This window comes from Mesoplodon bidens, assembly GCF_964165515.1.
Source record: "Mesoplodon bidens genome assembly, chromosome: 18".
Classification (NCBI taxonomy): domain Eukaryota; kingdom Metazoa; phylum Chordata; class Mammalia; order Artiodactyla; family Ziphiidae; genus Mesoplodon; species Mesoplodon bidens.
In genome coordinates, this window is record NC_138175.1 from 53,625,530 (window position 1) to 53,643,975 (window position 18,446).

General features: G+C 48.1%; 1 protein-coding gene across 2 annotated transcripts in view; it reads left to right on the forward strand.

Moving 5' to 3' along the window:
* Positions 1–763: 763 nt before the first annotated feature.
* Positions 764–18,446, forward strand: part of TRPM4 (transient receptor potential cation channel subfamily M member 4) — a 36,611-nt gene continuing 18,928 nt past the window's right edge. Inside the window, exons 1-12 of one of the 2 annotated variants that reach the window (XM_081215872.1) lie at positions 764–892; positions 1,200–1,267; positions 5,436–5,610; positions 5,965–6,145; positions 6,340–6,503; positions 6,707–6,890; positions 11,149–11,210; positions 11,361–11,546; positions 11,887–11,986; positions 14,518–14,630; positions 15,001–15,333; positions 15,512–15,646. In XM_081215872.1, the coding sequence (XP_081071998.1) occupies positions 869–892; positions 1,200–1,267; positions 5,436–5,610; positions 5,965–6,145; positions 6,340–6,503; positions 6,707–6,890; positions 11,149–11,210; positions 11,361–11,546; positions 11,887–11,986; positions 14,518–14,630; positions 15,001–15,333; positions 15,512–15,646 (1,725 nt within the window). In that variant the 5' untranslated portion in view covers positions 764–868. The remainder of the gene's footprint in view (positions 893–1,199; positions 1,268–5,435; positions 5,611–5,964; positions 6,146–6,339; positions 6,504–6,706; positions 6,891–11,148; positions 11,211–11,360; positions 11,547–11,886; positions 11,987–14,517; positions 14,631–15,000; positions 15,334–15,511; positions 15,647–18,446) is intronic. The other variant, XM_081215871.1, reaches the window with a different exon arrangement.

An 18,446-nucleotide genomic window follows, 5' to 3' on the forward strand; every position in this document is an offset into this window, starting at 1 on the left:
TATGGGGAGTTTCTGGCCAGAATGGGCTACTTTGCTGAGAAGGTGGATGTCAATATGGAAGCCCTGGAATGGCGTGAAAGGAATTTTGCTCCAGCACACGTACCCATGACCTCCTGTCCCTGGAACTCAGATCTGGGGGCAGGGGATGGCGCCAGGCTGGGGCTATAAATACAGCGAGGGGGGGCAAGGGGCTCAGGTTACCCAGGAGGCCACAGCTGTCCCTGTCAGAGAGCTGGCAGGAGACATGTGGCCCTGCCTGCCTGCATATCAATACCTCCCACTCCTCATCCTGTCACCGTCGCCCTCTCTCTTTGGGTTCCCATCCTTCTTTATGGGTCTCCCTCTCTCTGTCATTGTTTCTTCACCAGCTCTCTCTCTCAGGGTCCCTGTTGCCCCCCTCCTGAGGATTCTGTCCCCTTCTCCCTCTCACTCTGAGTGTCTGCCACCCATTCAAACCTTTCTCTCTCTCTCCCTCTTTGGGTCAATGTAGCGCCCCCGCCAATCTCTGTTCCCCCTTTCTGATTCTCTGCCCCCACCTACGTCTTTGTGTTTCCCGCCCCCCATGCCCCGACCTGGGTCAGTGTGCCCTCTCTCTCATCGCTGGCATTTCCTCTTTGCGTCTCTGTCCCCCTCTCCCTGGGTTCCTGTCCCCCTCCCCCTGGGTCCCTGCCCGCCTCTCTCTGGGTCCTGTCCAACCCTTTGCCCCGCCTCCCGCTCTACGCTTCTCCGAAACTCCCCGCCCCCCAGACCTGGCCCCGCCCCAGTCTGGGCTGGGAAGTGGCGGATCCGGTTTGTCCAGGGCGCATCTAGAACCCGGGTTTGTGGATCGAACGCCGGGAGTCGGATAGGTTGCGGTGGCTGCGGCAGCATGGTGGGTGCAGAGAAGGAGCAGGTACAGCGACCGGACCCGGGCCTGAGGGAACAGGGAGCTCGGGCCTGGCCTCCTGGTTTCCAGAGAGGAGGGTGCTTGAGACCCAGATTCTTGGGTCAGACAAAGGAAGGGGTTGCTGGGGGCCCGGACTCCAGGGTCCTTGGGGACGGATTGGTGAGGGGGTTGGGGGGGGTCGAGTCTCCTGAGTCCGGGAGAGGAGGGCACTGGGGTCCCGGACTCCTGGGTCTCCTGCTAGGGCGCGGGTGGGTCACTCCGTGACTTAAGACCGAACTGGATCCACCCCACCACTCCTTGCTCCTGTCTCCAGAGCTGGATCCCCAAGATCTTCAAGAAGAAGACGTGCACGACTTTCATCGTTGACCCCACAGATGCGGGGTGAGGAGTTCGCCCCGGGGACAGACCCCAGAGTGTCCCGGGTCCGCTGACCCCGCCCACCGCAGACCCCGCCTTTCGGTTCCTTCCCTTCCCCAGTCTCGTCAGAGCCGATACTCCCAAGGGCGTTCCCTGGTGGCTCTCTACCTCGGGGAGGGCTTGGGTCAGTCTGCAAACACTTCCAATTTCCCATCCTCCCGCTCAGGTTCAGTGTTCAAGCCCCGCTGCTGGGTTCTGTTTTTTTCCCTCCCCGTGTCCCTTCTGTGTGTCTCTGCCTCCTGGTGTCACTTTCTCTGTCTTTCTTTCTTGGCTGTCTCTGTTTCATTCATTCACTTGTTCATTCCTCCAAGAAACTCTCACTCAGCACTTCCAAGGGGGCATGATTTTCAAGAGCACAGGCCCTGCCAGGGTTCAGATTTCAGCTGGGACACGTGCTGTGTGGCTTCGGGCAAATCATTTCACTTCTCTGGGCCTCATCTATCATCTGGGCTTAAAAACAGGCTCTATTTCCTGCGGATAGTGTGAGAATTAAACAAGTTACTGCTTGTGATATTTCTGAAACAGTGCCCAGCACAGTAATCACTGGAAAATATGTCCATAGGAATCACCGGAAGGTAGCAATTACTAGCATGTGTAAGGCCTGTGCTTGTGCTGGGTGGCTGGGGGGTGGGGAGTGGCCACCCTTAGGGACTCCTGGCCTTCAGTGATGGTCTCTCAAGTGGGTTCTGGCTTTCTAGTGTCCTCAAGGCAATCTTTGGGGTATGGGAAATGTCAACGTTCCTAATTTAGTGTGTGTTTTATTATGACTATATTAGTGCAGGATGGATTGAATTATGTATAAATAAACATATATATTATTTGGGGGTGAGTGCTCAAAAAATTTTACTGATGGAAAGGGCGGTCAAGGAAGTTTAGGAACCTCTGGTCTGGTGGGAGGAAGATGATTCTAGGGCAAGGAGATGGGAGCTGCAAAGGACAAGCCACTGGGCCCAGTGGGAGCCAAGAGGAGGCATCTGGTTAAGTCCGGGGAGGGGATACAGGGTGTCACCAATGGCTTCTGTAGGAGGAGGGGCTAATGAGGTGACATTGGAAAGTGATAAAGTTGGAGTTTGACACTTGAAGGTGGGTTGGATTCCAGGAGTGGGAACAGCAAGTATAAATTGCCCCTATTGACGATGTGGCTTGCAAATGGGGGCAGAGTTCAAGGTGCAGGGAGCATCTGACAGAGGATATCAAACCGGAAGGCAGGGCCAGAAGTCACACAGCCTCAAATGTCACCCCGAGGGGTTGGGACCGTGTCTTGGTGTTCTGGGGAGCCATGGGAGGGGCAGGGTCAGCTCTGGGTGTGGAAAGATGCTCTGAAGGCCACGTGAGGATGAATGGGAGTTCAGGAAGCTGGGGAAGAGGCTGGGCAAGGGGCAGGTGGGAGGAGAACAGGCCTGAGGCAGGCCAGGGCTGAGGGGACACAGAGAGGTGGGGATGGGGCAAAGATTCAGGGGCAGGAGCTTGGGGACCGATGGATTTGCAGAGTGAGAGGGGAGAGGGGAGGATGGGCCCAGACATCTGGTCTGGGACCTGGGAAACAGTGAGCTTGTTCCCGAGATGGGAACCCAGGTGCATGAGTAGGTTTGGGAAATGTCGCCCAACTCAGAGTGGGATTTCATGTGTGGGAAGGGCCTGGGGGAGCCAGGAGCGTTGCAAACCTGGCTCAGGGACTCAGGAAAAGTCTGTGACTTCCATCCAAGATTTGAGAAGTCCTAGCTGTAGGTGGTAATGGAAACCGTGGAAGTAGGATGGGGGGAAGAAAGTGTAAAATCAGAGGAGATTGCAAACTGGCAATTCTATGGCCGATGTTTTCTTTTTTTTCTTCCACGGAAGAGGACTGCTAAAAACTTGTCTCTGAATGCTTCAAGACAGACATGCTGCCTCAAGTCAGCACAGCCTCCGGCACATCCACTTATAATTTTCCACCTGATGCTTCTTGCTCTTATGTTACCTGCCTGGCCCTTGGAGGCATTGAGTTTGAGAGCCATGTAGGGAAGGCACGTGGTCCTGGCTCTGGGGAACACCTACACTCAAGGGAGGCACAGAGGAAGAGAAAGCCACAGATGAGGCAGAGACAGAGCAGCCCGGGGAACGGGTGTGCTCTGCCAAGGAAAAGGTTTTCTAGAATCAGCCATTTAGCTATGACCAGTGCTACTTTGTCTGAGTCAGATGAGACCTGAATGAAAGCCATTGTATTCGGGGATGTGCAGGTAATTGCTGATTTTATCGGGAACAATTTCGGTTTCAGTGGCCACACAGAGAAAGGGGGCTAGGAGATGAGACGGACAGAGAGGGAGTCTGCCAGTGCTGTCTACCAGAATTTTCTGCAATGGTGAAAATGTTCTATATCCACATCCAATATGGCAGCCACTGGCCATATGTGGCTCCTGATCACTTGAAATGTGGCCAGAGCAACTGAGGAACTGAATTTTTAGTTGTATTTAATTTTAATTTATTTGAATATAAGGAGCACGGTGTGGCTAGAGGCTACTGTACTGGACAGTTCAGGTTCTGGAACATTACATGAAATTTTGCCGGGAAGGGCTCGTGGGAAGTAGATGGACAGGAATGAGGGGCATCCAGGGACAGGGTTGAGATGGGTGAAAGGATCAAGTGGGTAAACTGAGGCATGCCAGGACCTTGGAGGTAGACTCAGGAAGAGAGAGGGGTGTATCCTATAGTTCTCACTGTGCCAGGAGCTGGTGTATTCTGTTTGGATTTGTTGGCCATTCTTTTTTTTTTTTTTTTTTTTTTTTTTTTTTTTTTTGTGGTATGTGGGCCTCTCACTGTTGTGGCCTCTCCCGTTGCGGAGCACAGGCTCCGGACGCGCAGGCTCAACGGCCATGGCTCACAGGCCAAGCCGCTCCGCGGCATGTGGGATCTTCCCAGACCGGGGCACGAACCCGCGTCCCCTGCATCGGCAGGCGGACTCTCAACCACTGCGCCACCAGGGAAGCCCATGTTGGCCATTCTTTTAGTGACTTTACAACTCTTGTCAAATCCATGGACCACCTGTGCTATTCTTTCCATAAAATTATTCCTTAAATCATGGCTCACTCTGTTTACATAAATGCAGGTCTCCCCCGATATTTGAATCCCTTCTGGAATCAGGGACCAAAGAGATTTAGATACATTTTCAAATAAATCCCTCATCTCCCAAACCCATGTTGCTTGCTGTTTTTAAACTCAGGTGCCAATCCCATTAGGTAACAAGGGATACTTGCGTATTTATTTAGGGGGAAAAAAGTTTCACATGTGATCACCATAAATGCAAAATCTGTTCCATTTGCCACAAAGAGAAAGAAACAAGCCATAAAAGACAATCACAATGAAAACCAAATAAAAAGTACTTACCGCCTAAATGGATGCTGTTGCCAGCCCAGTTTTCTGAGCCTGAGGCCAGCTTTTCTCTGTTAAAAAGAAAAAGTAAAGAGTTAGGCATTAAAAATATTCTAGCACCCAGCTGATCCTCTCTCCTTGACAGTAATCAGGAGAGCTCAAAAAGGAACGACTTTCTCACTGTGTTGTTCAAGGTTATTTAAAGCTCTGTGTGGAGTTCACGGAGACTGGATCTGGTATGCGGCCCCCATTTTAGGAAATGTGTTATTTCATTGGCCCCTCGTAGTTCTATGACGTAGGCTGTGCTATCATTGTCTTTCCATTAGAGGTGGAAATTTAGGCTCAGAGAGATGAAGCTACTTGCTCAAAGTCACACAGCTGCCTTGGCCTCTAGTGCATGCGTGCTCTGTGATCACTCTTGATTCTCCTTTTCACGTGAATATCATCTGTTTGAACTGGGGGCAGCAAGGACATCCCCGATGGCCCCCTGCACTTTTCCACTTCAGGCCCTGAAGGCAACAGTGAGTGTAGGGTCTGGTAGGTAGACCTCCCTGCTCAGGTGCTCTTGAGCCACTGTGGCTTCCTGCTGGTGGGTGAGGTGACTGTGGTTGTTCTGCCCCGGTCTCTCCCTCAGGCTCGTCAGAACCATGGAGGGCCAGTGCCAGGGTCAGTATGGACTGTGAACTCCTCTGGAGGGAGATGCAGAAATATGGACATTTCTACAAGATGCTTGGGGTTGGTGCGGACACCTCTGGGCTTCATCCTTCTCCTTCCCCTCCCCCCTCAGGGGGACCTTGTGCCAGTGTGGGCAACCCCGGTGTGCCCACCCATCAGTGGCTGTGGAGGATGCATTCGGGGCAGCCGTGGTGACCGTATGGGACAGTGACTTGCACACCACGGAGAAGCCCACAGATGCCTTCGGAGACCTGGACTTCCTGGGTGCCGGCCGCAAGGCCAGCAATGTGAGGCTTGCATGTCTGGGCAGGGCCAGGGTTGACCAGTGGGGCTGCATGCCTCAGGGGCTCCCGGAGCCAGGGTCTGGGGGTGTCCCAGCTGAACGCTGTGTCTCCCCATTTGCCCATCCCTATCTTCACCTCTCCTGGATCCCTGTCCCCTCCACCCCTGTCTGTCTTTTCTAAGCCTGTCCCCCTCTCTCTGAGTCTCTGTCCTCCTCTCTCTGGGTCTCCATCCCTCCCCTCTGGGTCTCTGTCCCCGTCCCCCCTCCCCCCATCTCTGTGCTCCTCTCTCTGCATCTCTGTCCCTTTCGCTCTGTCTCTGTCCCCCTCCCCGTGTCCCTTCCTCTTGTGTGTCCACAGTTCCTCCGGCTCTCTGACCGCACGGATCCAGCTACAGTTTATAATCTGGTCACAAACTTATGGGGCTTCCAGGCCCCGAACCTGGTGGTGTCAGTGCTGGGGGGATCGGGGGGCCCCACCCTCCAGACTTGGCTGCAGGACCTGCTGCGACGCGGGCTGGTGAGGGCTGCCCAGAACACAGGTGACTGAGGGTGGGCATCTGCCTCCTGGGCCGGGGCCGACTGCCCCCCCATCTCCCCCACTTCCCTGGAATTCTGTCTTTCCCCACTCCCGTCTTTGTGTGGGGGGTTTTGTCTCACTCTCTAGTCTCTCTCTCTCTGTCTCTGCACGCCTGTGTGTCTCTGGACCTCACCACCAGTCTGTGTCGCTGTGTAGGGGCCTGGATTGTCACCGGAGGGCTGCACAAGGGCATTGGACGGCATGTGGGTGTGGCTGTGCGGGACCACCAGACGGCCAGGACTGGTGGCAACAAGGTGGTGGCCATGGGCGTGGCCCCCTGGGGTGTGGTTCGGAACAGAGACACCCTCATCAACCCCAAGGTGGGACCCAGGGTCTTGGACAAGGAGAGGGCTGGGGGCCAGGAGTCTGGGGTCTGAGGGGGGAGGGGTGGGGGGCCTGGACTCCTGGGTATGAGGGAGGAGGGGCTGGGGACCTGTAGTCCTGGGTCTGAGAGAGGAACAACTGGTGTCTGTCCTCTTGGCCCTGATGGAAAGACTCCCTGGTCTGGCCACTTGTCCCCCAGGGCTCATTTCCTGCGAGGTACAGGTGGCACGGTGACCCCGAGGATGGGGTCCAGTTTCCTCTTGACTACAACTATTCGGCCTTCCTCCTGGTGGACGATGGCACCCACGGCCGCCTGGGCGGCGAGAACCGCTTCCGCTTGGGCTTCGAGTCCTACCTTGCCCAACAGAAGACGGGCGTGGGAGGTGAGTGGCTCCTTCCACTGGGGATTCACAGCCCAAGGCTCAGGATCCCCAGTGGTCAGATCTGGTAGGAATTTGGGGGTTGCGGCCGGGGGAGTTTCCTATGGTCAAGTGCCTTCTCCCGTCATTTGCTGTGTTTGAAAAAATCATTATCTTGAAATCTACAATACCGAAAGGTGGACAGCTTGATGAATTTTTAACAAACTGAACCCTCTTATGCAGCCAGCACCCAGATCAAGAAACAGAATAATACCAGCCCCCAGAAGCCTTCTGCCCACACCCAAGAGCCACCCTATCCTGCTTGTCACAGCATAGAGTAATTCTGACCGTGTTTCATATGAATACAGTCACACCAACCCCATGTTTTAAATTCTGCCTTCTCATATTCGACATTATTTCTTTGAGATTCATCCATATCACTGCATGAACTGTAGTTTGTAAATAACCCATGGATCAAAGAAGGAAAAAAAAAGCTAGAAAATATTTTGAACTGAATGATAATGATGTTATGACATACCAACACTTTGGGGATGCAGCTAATGCAGTAGTTAGAGGGAAATCTGTAGACTTAAAGGCTTATCTAAAATGAAAAGAAAAGAAAGGTTGAAAATCAATGATTTAAGTCTCCAATTATAAAAAATCCTAGAAACAGAAGAGCAAATCAAATCTAGAGAAAGTAGAAGCAAGGATATAATAAAAACAGGGCAGAAATCACTAAAACAGAAAGAAATGTCCAATGTAGAAAGTCAACTAAACAGAAACCTGCTTCTTTATAAACATTTCCTGTATTTTAAAAAGTGGCCATTGGGGCTTCCCTGGTGGCGCAGTGGTTGAGAGTCCGCCTGCCGATGCAGGGGACACGGGTTCGTGCCCCGGTCCGGGAAGATCCCACATGCCGCGGAGTGGCTGGGCCCGTGAGCTATGGCCACTGAGCCTGCGCGTCCGGAGCCTGTGCTCCGCAACGGGAGAGGCCACAACAGTGAGAGGCCTGTGTACCGCAAAAAAAAAAGTGGCCATTTAATTCCTTTTTTTTAAAGTATTTATTTATTTTTGGCTGCGTTGGGTCTTCACTGTTGTGTGTGGGCTTTCTCTAGCTGTGGCGAGCAGGGGCTACGCTTCTTTGCGGTGTGCGGGCTTCTCATCGCGGTGGCTTCTCTTGTTGCGGAGCACGGGCTCTAGGTGCGTGGGCTTCAGTAATTGCGGCATGAGGGCTCAGTAGTTGTGGCTTGTGGGCTCTAGAGTGCAGGCTCAGTAGTGTGGCGCACCGGCTTAGTTGCTCCACGGCATGTGGGATCTTCCCGGACCAGTGATCGAACCTGTTTCTTAACCACTGCACCACCAGGGAAGTCCCCCATTTAATTCTTAAACTTTACTTAGCTTTTCAGCAACTTTAATCTTATTTTTAAAATTATCTTTTTGGGGTGTAAACTGACTTTTTTGGGGTGTATAATTCTGTGCGTTTAGGCATATGTAGAGCTTCATGTCCACAGTCAGGACATAGACCTGTTACCATGAAGGCATTCCTTTTGTACCCAGCCCCTGGCAGCCACTGATTTGTTTTCCATCACTCTAGTCTTCTCTTTTCCAGAAGATAAATAAATGGAATAATATAATACATGACCTTTTGAGACTGGCTTCTTTCACTCAACATAATATTTTATGGCAGCTTTAATATGTGTTTATTGGAACTAATCAAACCATGCGAAGGTATATAAGGAAATTCATATCATTGCCTGAATTGTAGTTTGTAAATAACCCACTGGTCAAAGAAGAAAAAAAAAAAAAAGACATTAGCAAATTCCCTTCCCAGCTCCAATCCCTTCTATTGGGGTAATCTGTGTTATATGGTTTGGAGTTAATCCTTTTATATCTTTGTCTATGCTTATAAAATCCTATGCTCAGTGGTGTTCCTTTCTCTCTTTTATACTATACATATACATATCACTTTCTTATAACCATCCCTTTTAGATACAAACTTCTCTATCTTGTATCTCCTTTTAGTAGTTGCATGATATTCCTTGGTAATGGTTGTACCATCTGTTATTTAAATTTTTCTCAATTGGTGGATACTTAAAGTGCTATCAGTGTTTGGCATTACAAACAATGATGAATAAATATCTTTGTATGAACATCCATAATTCCATCCAGGTGTTTTAAATTCTATACAGTAGATCCCCCAAGTGAGATTGCTCTGTGTGTATACTAATAAGATGTACTAGATAACTTTCTAAAAGTGTGTAGCAGTTTTCACTCTCATCGAAAATGTGTGAGTTTCCTTTTCTGTCCAGTCTTAACCAGCTCTGGATACTCTTGGTTTAAATTTTTTTTTTTTTGGCAAATTTGATGGGTAAAAAGTGACATGCCACTTTTCATTTGATTTTGTAATTTAAAAAGATTAAAAGATATATTAAAAGATATTAAAAGATATAAACATATTTTGTTGGCCAATCAGATTTCCTCAATTATGAATTGTCTATTCATATTCTTTGCACATTTTTGAATTGGGTTATTTCTTTCTTGTCTTTTTGTAAGAATTCTTTGTATCCTGTCCTTAGTAACGTTTTGACTGTTAGATGTAAAATTTTTAAAAGATACTTTAATTATGGTGTCTACTTCCATAAAAATTCTATCATTTTTATGTGGTTAGATATATTTGTTGTTCCTTTTATAGCCCCTTGGTTTCCCTTGGTTTTTTAGGAAGGTCCATTTCATTCCAATGCTATACAAATATTCTAAGTCTTATTTTTTAATATCTTATATTTTTATGTTTACACTTTTAATCCATCTGGAAATGATTTTTAGGTGTTTTGAGATAGGGAGTCTACATTTTTTTTCTTCCAAATGGGAAGCCACGTTTTCTTCATGTCCATTTAATAAATAAACCATCTTTTACCAGCTAAATTGAAATGCCACTTAAGTTGTATATTCAGTTCCTTTATATGTTGAAGTATTTCTGAACATTTTCCTCTTCTACCTCTCTATTTATTCCTGTGCCAAAAATATATTTTGTTTGGGACTTCCCTGGTGGTCCAGTGGTTAAGACTCTGCGTGTCCAATGCAGGGGGTGCAGCTTCAATCCCTGGTCAGGGAACTAAGATCCGACATGCTGTGCAGTGCGGCCAAAAAAAAAAATTATATACATATATATATATATATATATATATATATATATATATTTGTTCCTGTTGTTGTTGTTTACAGTAGTTTAAAGACGTTTGAATATATATTAGGGAAAGTTTCTCCCTACTGTCATTTCTCAAAAATTTCTTAACTCCTCTGATATTAATTCTTTCATATGAATTTTAAAATTATTTTGTTCCATTAAGAAAAAAACAGGAAAACACTGCCAACCCCCTCCTACCTCCCTCTTTCTCCAAATTGCATTGAATTTATGTGTTACATTGTGACAGGTTAACATGGTATTTGTTTTTCCATTTATTCAGGCCTTGTCCTTATATAAGGTTTATCAATTTCCTTATAAAAATATTATACCTTTCTGTATGAATTAATTCCCAGGTGTTTTATCATTTTGTGAAAACATGGATAAGATACATATTATAATAGTTGTAGAAAAGTTTTTTATTTTTGTGTATTTTTCTTGTATTAATCCTCTTAACCAAATTTTCTTATTAATATTTAGTTATTTTGAGTGGAGTCTCTCCGATTTTCTGAGAATATAAATCATCTTTCCTTCAAATAGATACCTTTGTCTCTTCCAGCTTAAAAAACATATATATATATACAAGTTTTCATTCCAATTACTTCATTTTCTTGCATTGTTACATTAGCTCAAAACTCCCAGATAAGTGTGAATAGTAGTAATGTTGTTTCAGTTCTTATTTTATTGGGAATAGAGTTCGTAAAAAACTTATATGAGTTTGCTATTGGGCTTTGGTAAATATCTTTATTGTATTTGGATAGTCCTTTCTATTCCTTATTTCCTTTATTTTCTATTTGCACTTTCATCCTCTCCTGGCTGCTGGATGGTTAATCAGTTATAGGATTGACTCATGCCTCATTCGGGAACCCAGGAGTCCAGGCTCCCAGCCCTCTCCTCCCTTGAGAAGCTGAACATTACTGTCTTCAAGATCTGGCCCCTCCCAACATCCTCAAAGGCATGACAGTTCTCATGAGCCTCGGGACAGAGGATTAGGCAGAAGCCAGCGTTTGCCCTGGGGACTCCTGGGAAATGTGGTTCTCTCCCATCGCTGACAGAGGCTGATGGGAGGTGACCAAGCCCTGTGCTCTCTTCTCTCCTCAGGGACTGGAATTGACATCCCTGTCCTCCTTCTCTTGATTGATGGTGATGAAAAGATGTTGAAGGTATAAGGGCCCAGGTGCCTGGGTCTAAGGGGGGGGCAGTAGCCGGGGGCTGTACTCCTGGGTCCTAGGGGAGGAGGGGGCTGGGAATCTAGACTCCAGGAGGTGTGAATACTTTCCTTCCCTAATCTGACTCCCCCTTTTGTCCTGTAGCGGATAGAGAACGCCACCCAGGCTCAGCTCCCCTGCCTCCTGGTGGCCGGGTCTGGGGGAGCTGCAGACTGCCTGGCAGAGATCCACACTCTGGCTCCAGGGAGTGCAGGAGGCAGGCGATGTGAAGCCCAAGATGTGATTAAACGTTTCTTCCCCAAAGGGGACCCTGAGGTCCTACAGGCCCAGGTATGATATTGGGGGCCCAACTCTGGAACCTGAGATGGGAGGGAGCTGGGAACCTGGGTTCCTGGGTCTTGAGAGGTGAGGATGCTGAGGATTTGGAGTCCTGGATCCAAGGGAAGGGGAATGGGGGCCCAGCCTCATGGATATGAGGGAGGAAAGGCTGGGAGCCTGGACTCCTGGGTCTAAGGGAGGAGAGGCCTGGGGACCTGGATCCCCCCTAGGTTCTGGGAGTAGAGGGTGCTAGGCACCTAGACCACTGGGTCCTGCAGGGGAATGTTCTCCTATATCTCTGTGGACAGGGCCAGGGAGTTGGGTGTGGGTTGCAAAATTTGGTATTCTGCAGGTGGAGAGGATCATGACTCGGCAGGAGCTGCTGACAGTCTATTCAACTGATGATGGCCCTGAGGAATTTGAGACCATTGTTTTGAAGGCCCTTGTCAAGGGTAAGGCTTGGAGTCCCAAACTTCCTCCATTGTCAGCTCAACTTTGGAAACCTCTCTTGGCCTCGGTACTTTATCCATCCTCTCTAATCTAAATTGTGCCCCCTTTTTATCTTTTTCCTTTTATCATTGCCTTTTGGGGCTTTGCATGGTGCTATCTGGACAATTTTCCCAAGATACTTTCATTATGTTCCAAAGTTGCTTTCCTTCTGTTGTATCCGTCCACCCATCCTTTCATCCTTTATCCATCCAGCCAGCCATATGTACATTGATCTTTCCATCTACCCATTATTCCATTCATCCTTCATTCTTCCATCCATCCAATCATCCATCCATCTTGCCATCCACCCATCCTTCTACCAGTTTATTCACACATCCAGTAACAATTCCATCCACTCATCGTTCTTCCATCCATTCATCTTTCATCTATCCATCCATCTTTTCATCCATCCATCCATCCTTCCATCTATCCACCCACTCACCCTTTCTACTTTTCCTATATGCCTCCAATATGTTTTAAGCCCTGAGGGGTGGTGGAGTCAGAGAAAAACCAGAGTGCTGTCTCCCAGCAAGGAACTCCTGATATTTCACTAGAGGAATGAATGATGAAAACCAAGGTAGGGAGCATAATGGCTGCTTGGTAGAGGCTGAGGATGGAGCTCATTATTCATTTAACAAAGATTAGGCTCAGAGATAAAAGCAGATCCTACCAGGGTTGTTTGGACACAACCTCAAGTAAAATTCAAGACAAAGCATGGGAGAGGAGCTGCTGTCAGAAAGGGGAGAAAAATGGGGAGGTGGTATTTAAACTGGGCGGCCTTGAAGAGCCAGTAGAATTTGGAGTTAGTAAGATATGGAGGTGGGATAAATAAGTGATAAGGGGGATCCCCAGGGCTCTGTGGGGATGTGGGAGGGGAGGGTCACTTTTGGTGTCAGAAGAGTTTTACAGGGAAAACACCCACTTAGATAAAAACTCCCAAGAGGCATAGTGTCAATTTGTAATGCGTTCTGAGTTCCAGGTCCCCACCCCAATTTCATCTACCATGTTCTGTGGTGTGGTAGTTATTTTTGACTTTGGAATCAGATAAAACTAAAATTTGAGTATCAGCTTGGCCCCCTCTCTGCTGTGTGACTTTGAGAAAGAGACTTTCCCTCTCTGAGCCTTAGTTTCTCTCTCTGAAAAATTGAGATAATACCTGGCAGGAGTGTTGTGAGCCTCAGAGGCAGATTATGGGCAGTGCCTGGTCCCCAGGGGGAGCCTAATAAACGGGAACTCTTCTTAGTATGATTCCATTTCTTGTGGGGACACATCCTATAATAGAGGATGACAGTCAGTGGGAAAATCTGATTTACTTTACAGAAGTTAACTCATCAGCCTCCTGGGAGAAAACACAGCGGCTCTCTAAGATGTGGTTTGAGGGGGTGGTGTTTTAAGTCTGTTGCCTGCAGAAGTACAAGTGATCACACTCTGCTGGGGAAACTGGAGATGGCTGGACAGTCTCAGTGTTGGCAGAGTTGAAGGGATGGGGTTTCAGCAGGTGAGGAAGGAAGGGGGAAGGGGATGAATGCTTCCTAAGAGTCTCGGAACAGCCAGGCACTGTGCTGAGCAGCTGGCACACATTATTGCCCCTGAACCTCTAACCCTTCCTGTAAGGACTGTCTCCCCAGTTTGCAGATGAAGAAACTGAGGCTCAGAGAGGGGGAAAGTGACTTGCCCAAGGTCACACGAGGTTGACTGCACACTTTTGGATCCATTAAATTATCCGATCAAATTTTTAAAGGCCACTTGTTCTTCCTTGTTCTATTTAATGACCTCCAAGGTCTTCCAAAGTCCGGCTAATGTTTACATTTTTTCTGCTACTTTTTGTCTCACAAATACTCCCAAGTGGCAGGAAACCAGAGTGACTCACATTTGCCATCATAGCCTGTGCTTTCCTGCACCGAGGCTTTTGCTCAGGCTGCTCCTGCTGCCTTGATGATTCTTTTCTCATCTCAGATGCACACTTCCAAATCCTACTAGTCTTTCAAAAGCCCTACCTCAATGTGCATCCCCTAGGAGGCTCCCTTGGGTCTCTCCATACCTCTGTGATTGTAGCCTCCCCTGGGTCCTAATCACATTCTATGCCCTCCTCCAAGGGCACCGGTCACTCTAAGGGCAGTTATGTGGTTCTGGGACATATTTCCCGGGAATGAGCTCCTTCAGTGCAGGGACTGTATCCAATCTCTCTCCATCCCTCTTACTGTCTGGCCCGTAGCCTACCTCAGTAAATGTTAAATGAATAAATGATTCCCCTTCTTTTTCTTGGAGCCTCTCAACCACTGGTCTGAAGAGTTTTACATTCAACTCTGCCCCTCGGTTGAATGACCTTATGCTTGTAATAGCCTGACTTCTTAAGACCCCAGACTCTGCCCAACAACATTGCCTTTATACAGAGTTTAAATGTCAGGCATCTCAAGTAGAAGCAATACAGACATTCATCAGATCTTCCCAACCTCCCCTGACTTCTTGCCCCCTCTCCTTCTCACCCTTTCAGCCTGTGGGAGCTCTGAAGCCTCAGCTTACCTGGATGAGTTGCGTTTGGCTGTGGCTTGGAACCGCGTGGACATTGCCCAGAGTGAACTCTTCCGGGGGGATATCCAATGGCGGGTGAGGGGTTGGGGCCTGGCGATTGGGGATTCTGACAAAAGGGATGCATTTCCCCCACTCCCTGACTCCTTTGACATCTGGCTCTATCTTCCTTTATGGCCTGTCCAGCCTTCTCTTAATTGTCCATCCATCTCTGGTTGTCCATCTGTCCCCATCTTGTTCCCTCTCTCCCCATCCATCCATCCATCTACTTGCCCACCCATCCATCCTCTCATCCATCCCTCCACCCATCCATCACCCTGACTGTCCATCCATCCATCTGTCACTCATAGCTCTGTACCCCCACCTCTTGTCCTTAATCTCTGACCTCACCTGGCCTTCTGCCTGTCTCTGTGCTCAACTCTTCCCCCATTGATTCCACCCCCACCAGTCTTTCCACCTGGAAGCCTCCCTCATGGACGCCCTTCTGAATGACCGGCCAGAGTTCGTGCGCTTGCTCATCTCCCATGGCCTTAGCCTGGGCCACTTCCTGACCCCTACGCGCCTGGCCCAGCTCTACAGCGCAGCGCCCCCCAACTCACTTATCCACAGCCTTTTGGACCAGGTGTCCCACGGCACAGGCAACAAAGGCCCAGTCTCTGAACCCTCTGCGGAGCCACAACCCCCTAAGGTGGGGCAGGTGCTGCGGATGCTGCTGGGGAAGACGTGCGCGCCGACGTTCCCTACCAGGGGCACCCATCAGGGCGATGGCAGCAGGGAGAATGTGAGGAACGGGGTGGGTGGGGGAAGCACAAAAGGGTCTGGGGGCGGGGCTATGCCAGGATGGGGCGTGGTCAGAGCACGGGGTGTGTGACTGAACGGGGTATGGGGCTGATGGTTGGGGCGGAGTCAGGAAAGGTCTGGGGCGGAGACAACGCTCACCATGCCTTCCTCGCCTCCAGTCGTATCTGCTGTGGGACAAGGCTACCTCAGAATTTCTGCTGGAAGCCGTCCCCGGGCAGGCACCCTGGAGTGACCTGTTCCTCTGGGCACTGCTGCTCAACAGGGCTCAGATGGCCGTGTACTTCTGGGAGATGGTGAGTGCTGACTTGATCTCTGATTCTACTCGCTCCTACATTCCTGTCCTTTATTTCTACCGAACTCCAATGCTTGAGCAATAAGATTCCCTGACCTAGGATATCACCTGTCCCCCACCCCACTCCATTCTTGATATATGACCCCGAGTGCTGTTTCTTCCTCCCCGCCCCATATCATGCATTTCTTGTAACTTGCTTTCTCCATTAACAATATATATTAGGCATTTACCCTTGCTCATACATATGCATCAATCTCATCCTTTCAAAGTGGTTGCTTGTATGAGGAAGTTAGACGTTATCTGTAGCTGATGGGGATTCATTTCATCATAATTGTGCTTGCAATTTAGATGCATTGTTGTAGTTGCAATACAGAAGGGGACAAGACTAGAGGCAAGGATGCCAGGTCGGAAGGTAAAGCTTCAGGCAGCCAAGATGGGGGCCTGAATTAAAGCTGGTGGGACATAGGTGTTGGGACACATTTGAGAAGTTTAAAAAAAAAGTCATGGTATTCGAATAGGATCAAAAATAGACCCTGGGCCTCCCTGGTGGCGCAGTGGTTGAGAGTCCGCCTGCCGATGCAGGGGATACGGGTTCGTGCCCCGGTCTGGGAGGATCCCATATGCCGCGGAGCGGCTGGGCCCGTGAGCCATGGCCGCTGGGCCTGCGCATCCGGAGCCTGTGCTCCGCAACGGGAGAGGCCACAAGAGTGAGAGGCCCGCATACCGCAAAAAGAAAAAAAAAAAAAAAAAAAAAAAAAAATAGACCCTATCTTTATGTCAAAGAAATATCTTGACAGGAGTTCTTCAGCCCTGGGTTATTCTCAGCCCATTCAGTCATTGGTTAAAAATAAATCGATTTTTTTTTTTATTTTTTTTATAAAGGTGTCACATTTTATTTATTATCTTTGGCTGTGTTGGGTCTTCGTTTCTGTGTGAGGGCTTTCTCTAGTTGTGGCGAGTGGGGTCCACTCTTCATCGCAGTGTGCAGGCCTCTCAGTGTTGTGGCCTCTCCTGTTGCAGAGCACAGGCTCCAGATGCACAGGCTCAGTAGTTGTGGCTCACGGGCCCAGTTGCTCCGTGGCATGTGGGATCTTCCCAGACCAGGGCTCGAACCCGCGTCCCCTGCATTAGCAGGCAGACTCTCAACCACTGTGCCACCAGGGAAGCCCCTAGATTTTTTTTTAATTGAGATAAATACTCATCAGTGTTGTAGCATGTATTAGAACATCCTTCCTTTTTAAGGTTGAATTATATTCCATTGTATGGATATACTACATTTTCTTTATCCATTCATCTGTTGATGGACATGTGGGTTGTTTTGACCTTTTGGCTATTGTGAATAATACTGCTATGATTAGTGTACAAATATCTGTTTGAGTCCCTGCTTTCAATTGTTTTGAGGACATATCTAAGAGTGGAATTGCTGGACCATATGGTAATTCTAGGTTTAATTTTTTGAGGAACTGCCATACTATTTTCCACAGTGGTGGTACTATTTAAATTTCCACCAGCAATGCACAAGTGTTCCAATTTCTCCACATTTTCGCCAACACTTGTTCTTTATTTTTCTCTTTTCTCTTCCTTCCTCTCTCTCTCTCTGTCTCTTTCTTTCTTTTTCATAATTGCCATCCTAATGTGTGTGATCTCACCTTGGGTTTTTTTGTTTGTTTGTTTGTTTGTTTTTTTATATATATACTTGGCTGCACCAGGTCTTAGTTGCGGCACGTGGGATCTTAGTTGTGGCATGCAGGCTCTTGGTTGTGGCATTCAGAATCTAGTTCCCTGACCAGGGATCAAACCCAGGCCCCCTGCATTGGGAGCTTGGAGTCTTAACCACTGGACCACCAGGGAAGTCCCTCTCACTTTTCTTTTTTAAGTTTTATTTTTATTTATTTATTTTATTTGTTTATTATTTTTGGCTGCGTTGGGTCTTCGTTGCTATGCATGGGCTTTCTCTAGTTGTGGCGAGCAGGGGCTACTCTTCGTTGCAGTGCGCAGGCTTCTCATTGCAGTGGCTTCTCTTGTTGCAGAGCACGGGCTTCAGTAGTTGTGGTGCGTGAGCTCAGTAGTTGTGGCTTGCAGGCTCTAGAGTGCAGGCTCGGTAGTTGTGGCGCACGGGCTTAGTTGCTCCGCGGCATGTGGGATCTTCCCGGACCAGGGCTCGAACCCGTGTCCCCTGCATTGGTAGGCAGATTCTTAACCATTGCGCCACCAGGGAAGCCCTCTCACTTGGTATTGATTTTCATTTTCTTAATGATTAGTGAGGTTGAGAATCTTTTCATGTGCTTATCGGCCATCTATCTTTCTTGAGAGAAATGTCTATTCAAGTCTTTGCCCATTTTTTAATTGACTCTTTGGTCTTTTTTGTTAATGAGTTTAAAGAATTCTTTATATGTTCTGGGTATTAATCCCTTATTAGATAGATGATTTGCAAATACATTCTCTCTCTCTGTGGACTGTCTTTTCCTTTTGTTGATAATGCCCTTTGATGCACAAAAGTATTACATTTTGATGAAGTCCCATTTGTCTTTTTTTTTCCTTTGTTTTCTTGTGCTTTTGGTGTCATATCTAAGTAACCATTGCCAAATCCAAGATCATGAAGTTTTATCCCTATGTTTCCTTCTAAGAGTTTTATAGTTTTATAACTATTATATATATAATTATTTAACCCTACATGTTAATCTTATTGAGATTCCTTAATATGATGAGTCACTTCTGTCTTGCTGATTTTAAAATTCTTTCTTTGTTTTTGGCTTTCAGTAATTTGATTATAATGTTTTGTAGTGTGGATCTCTTTGAAT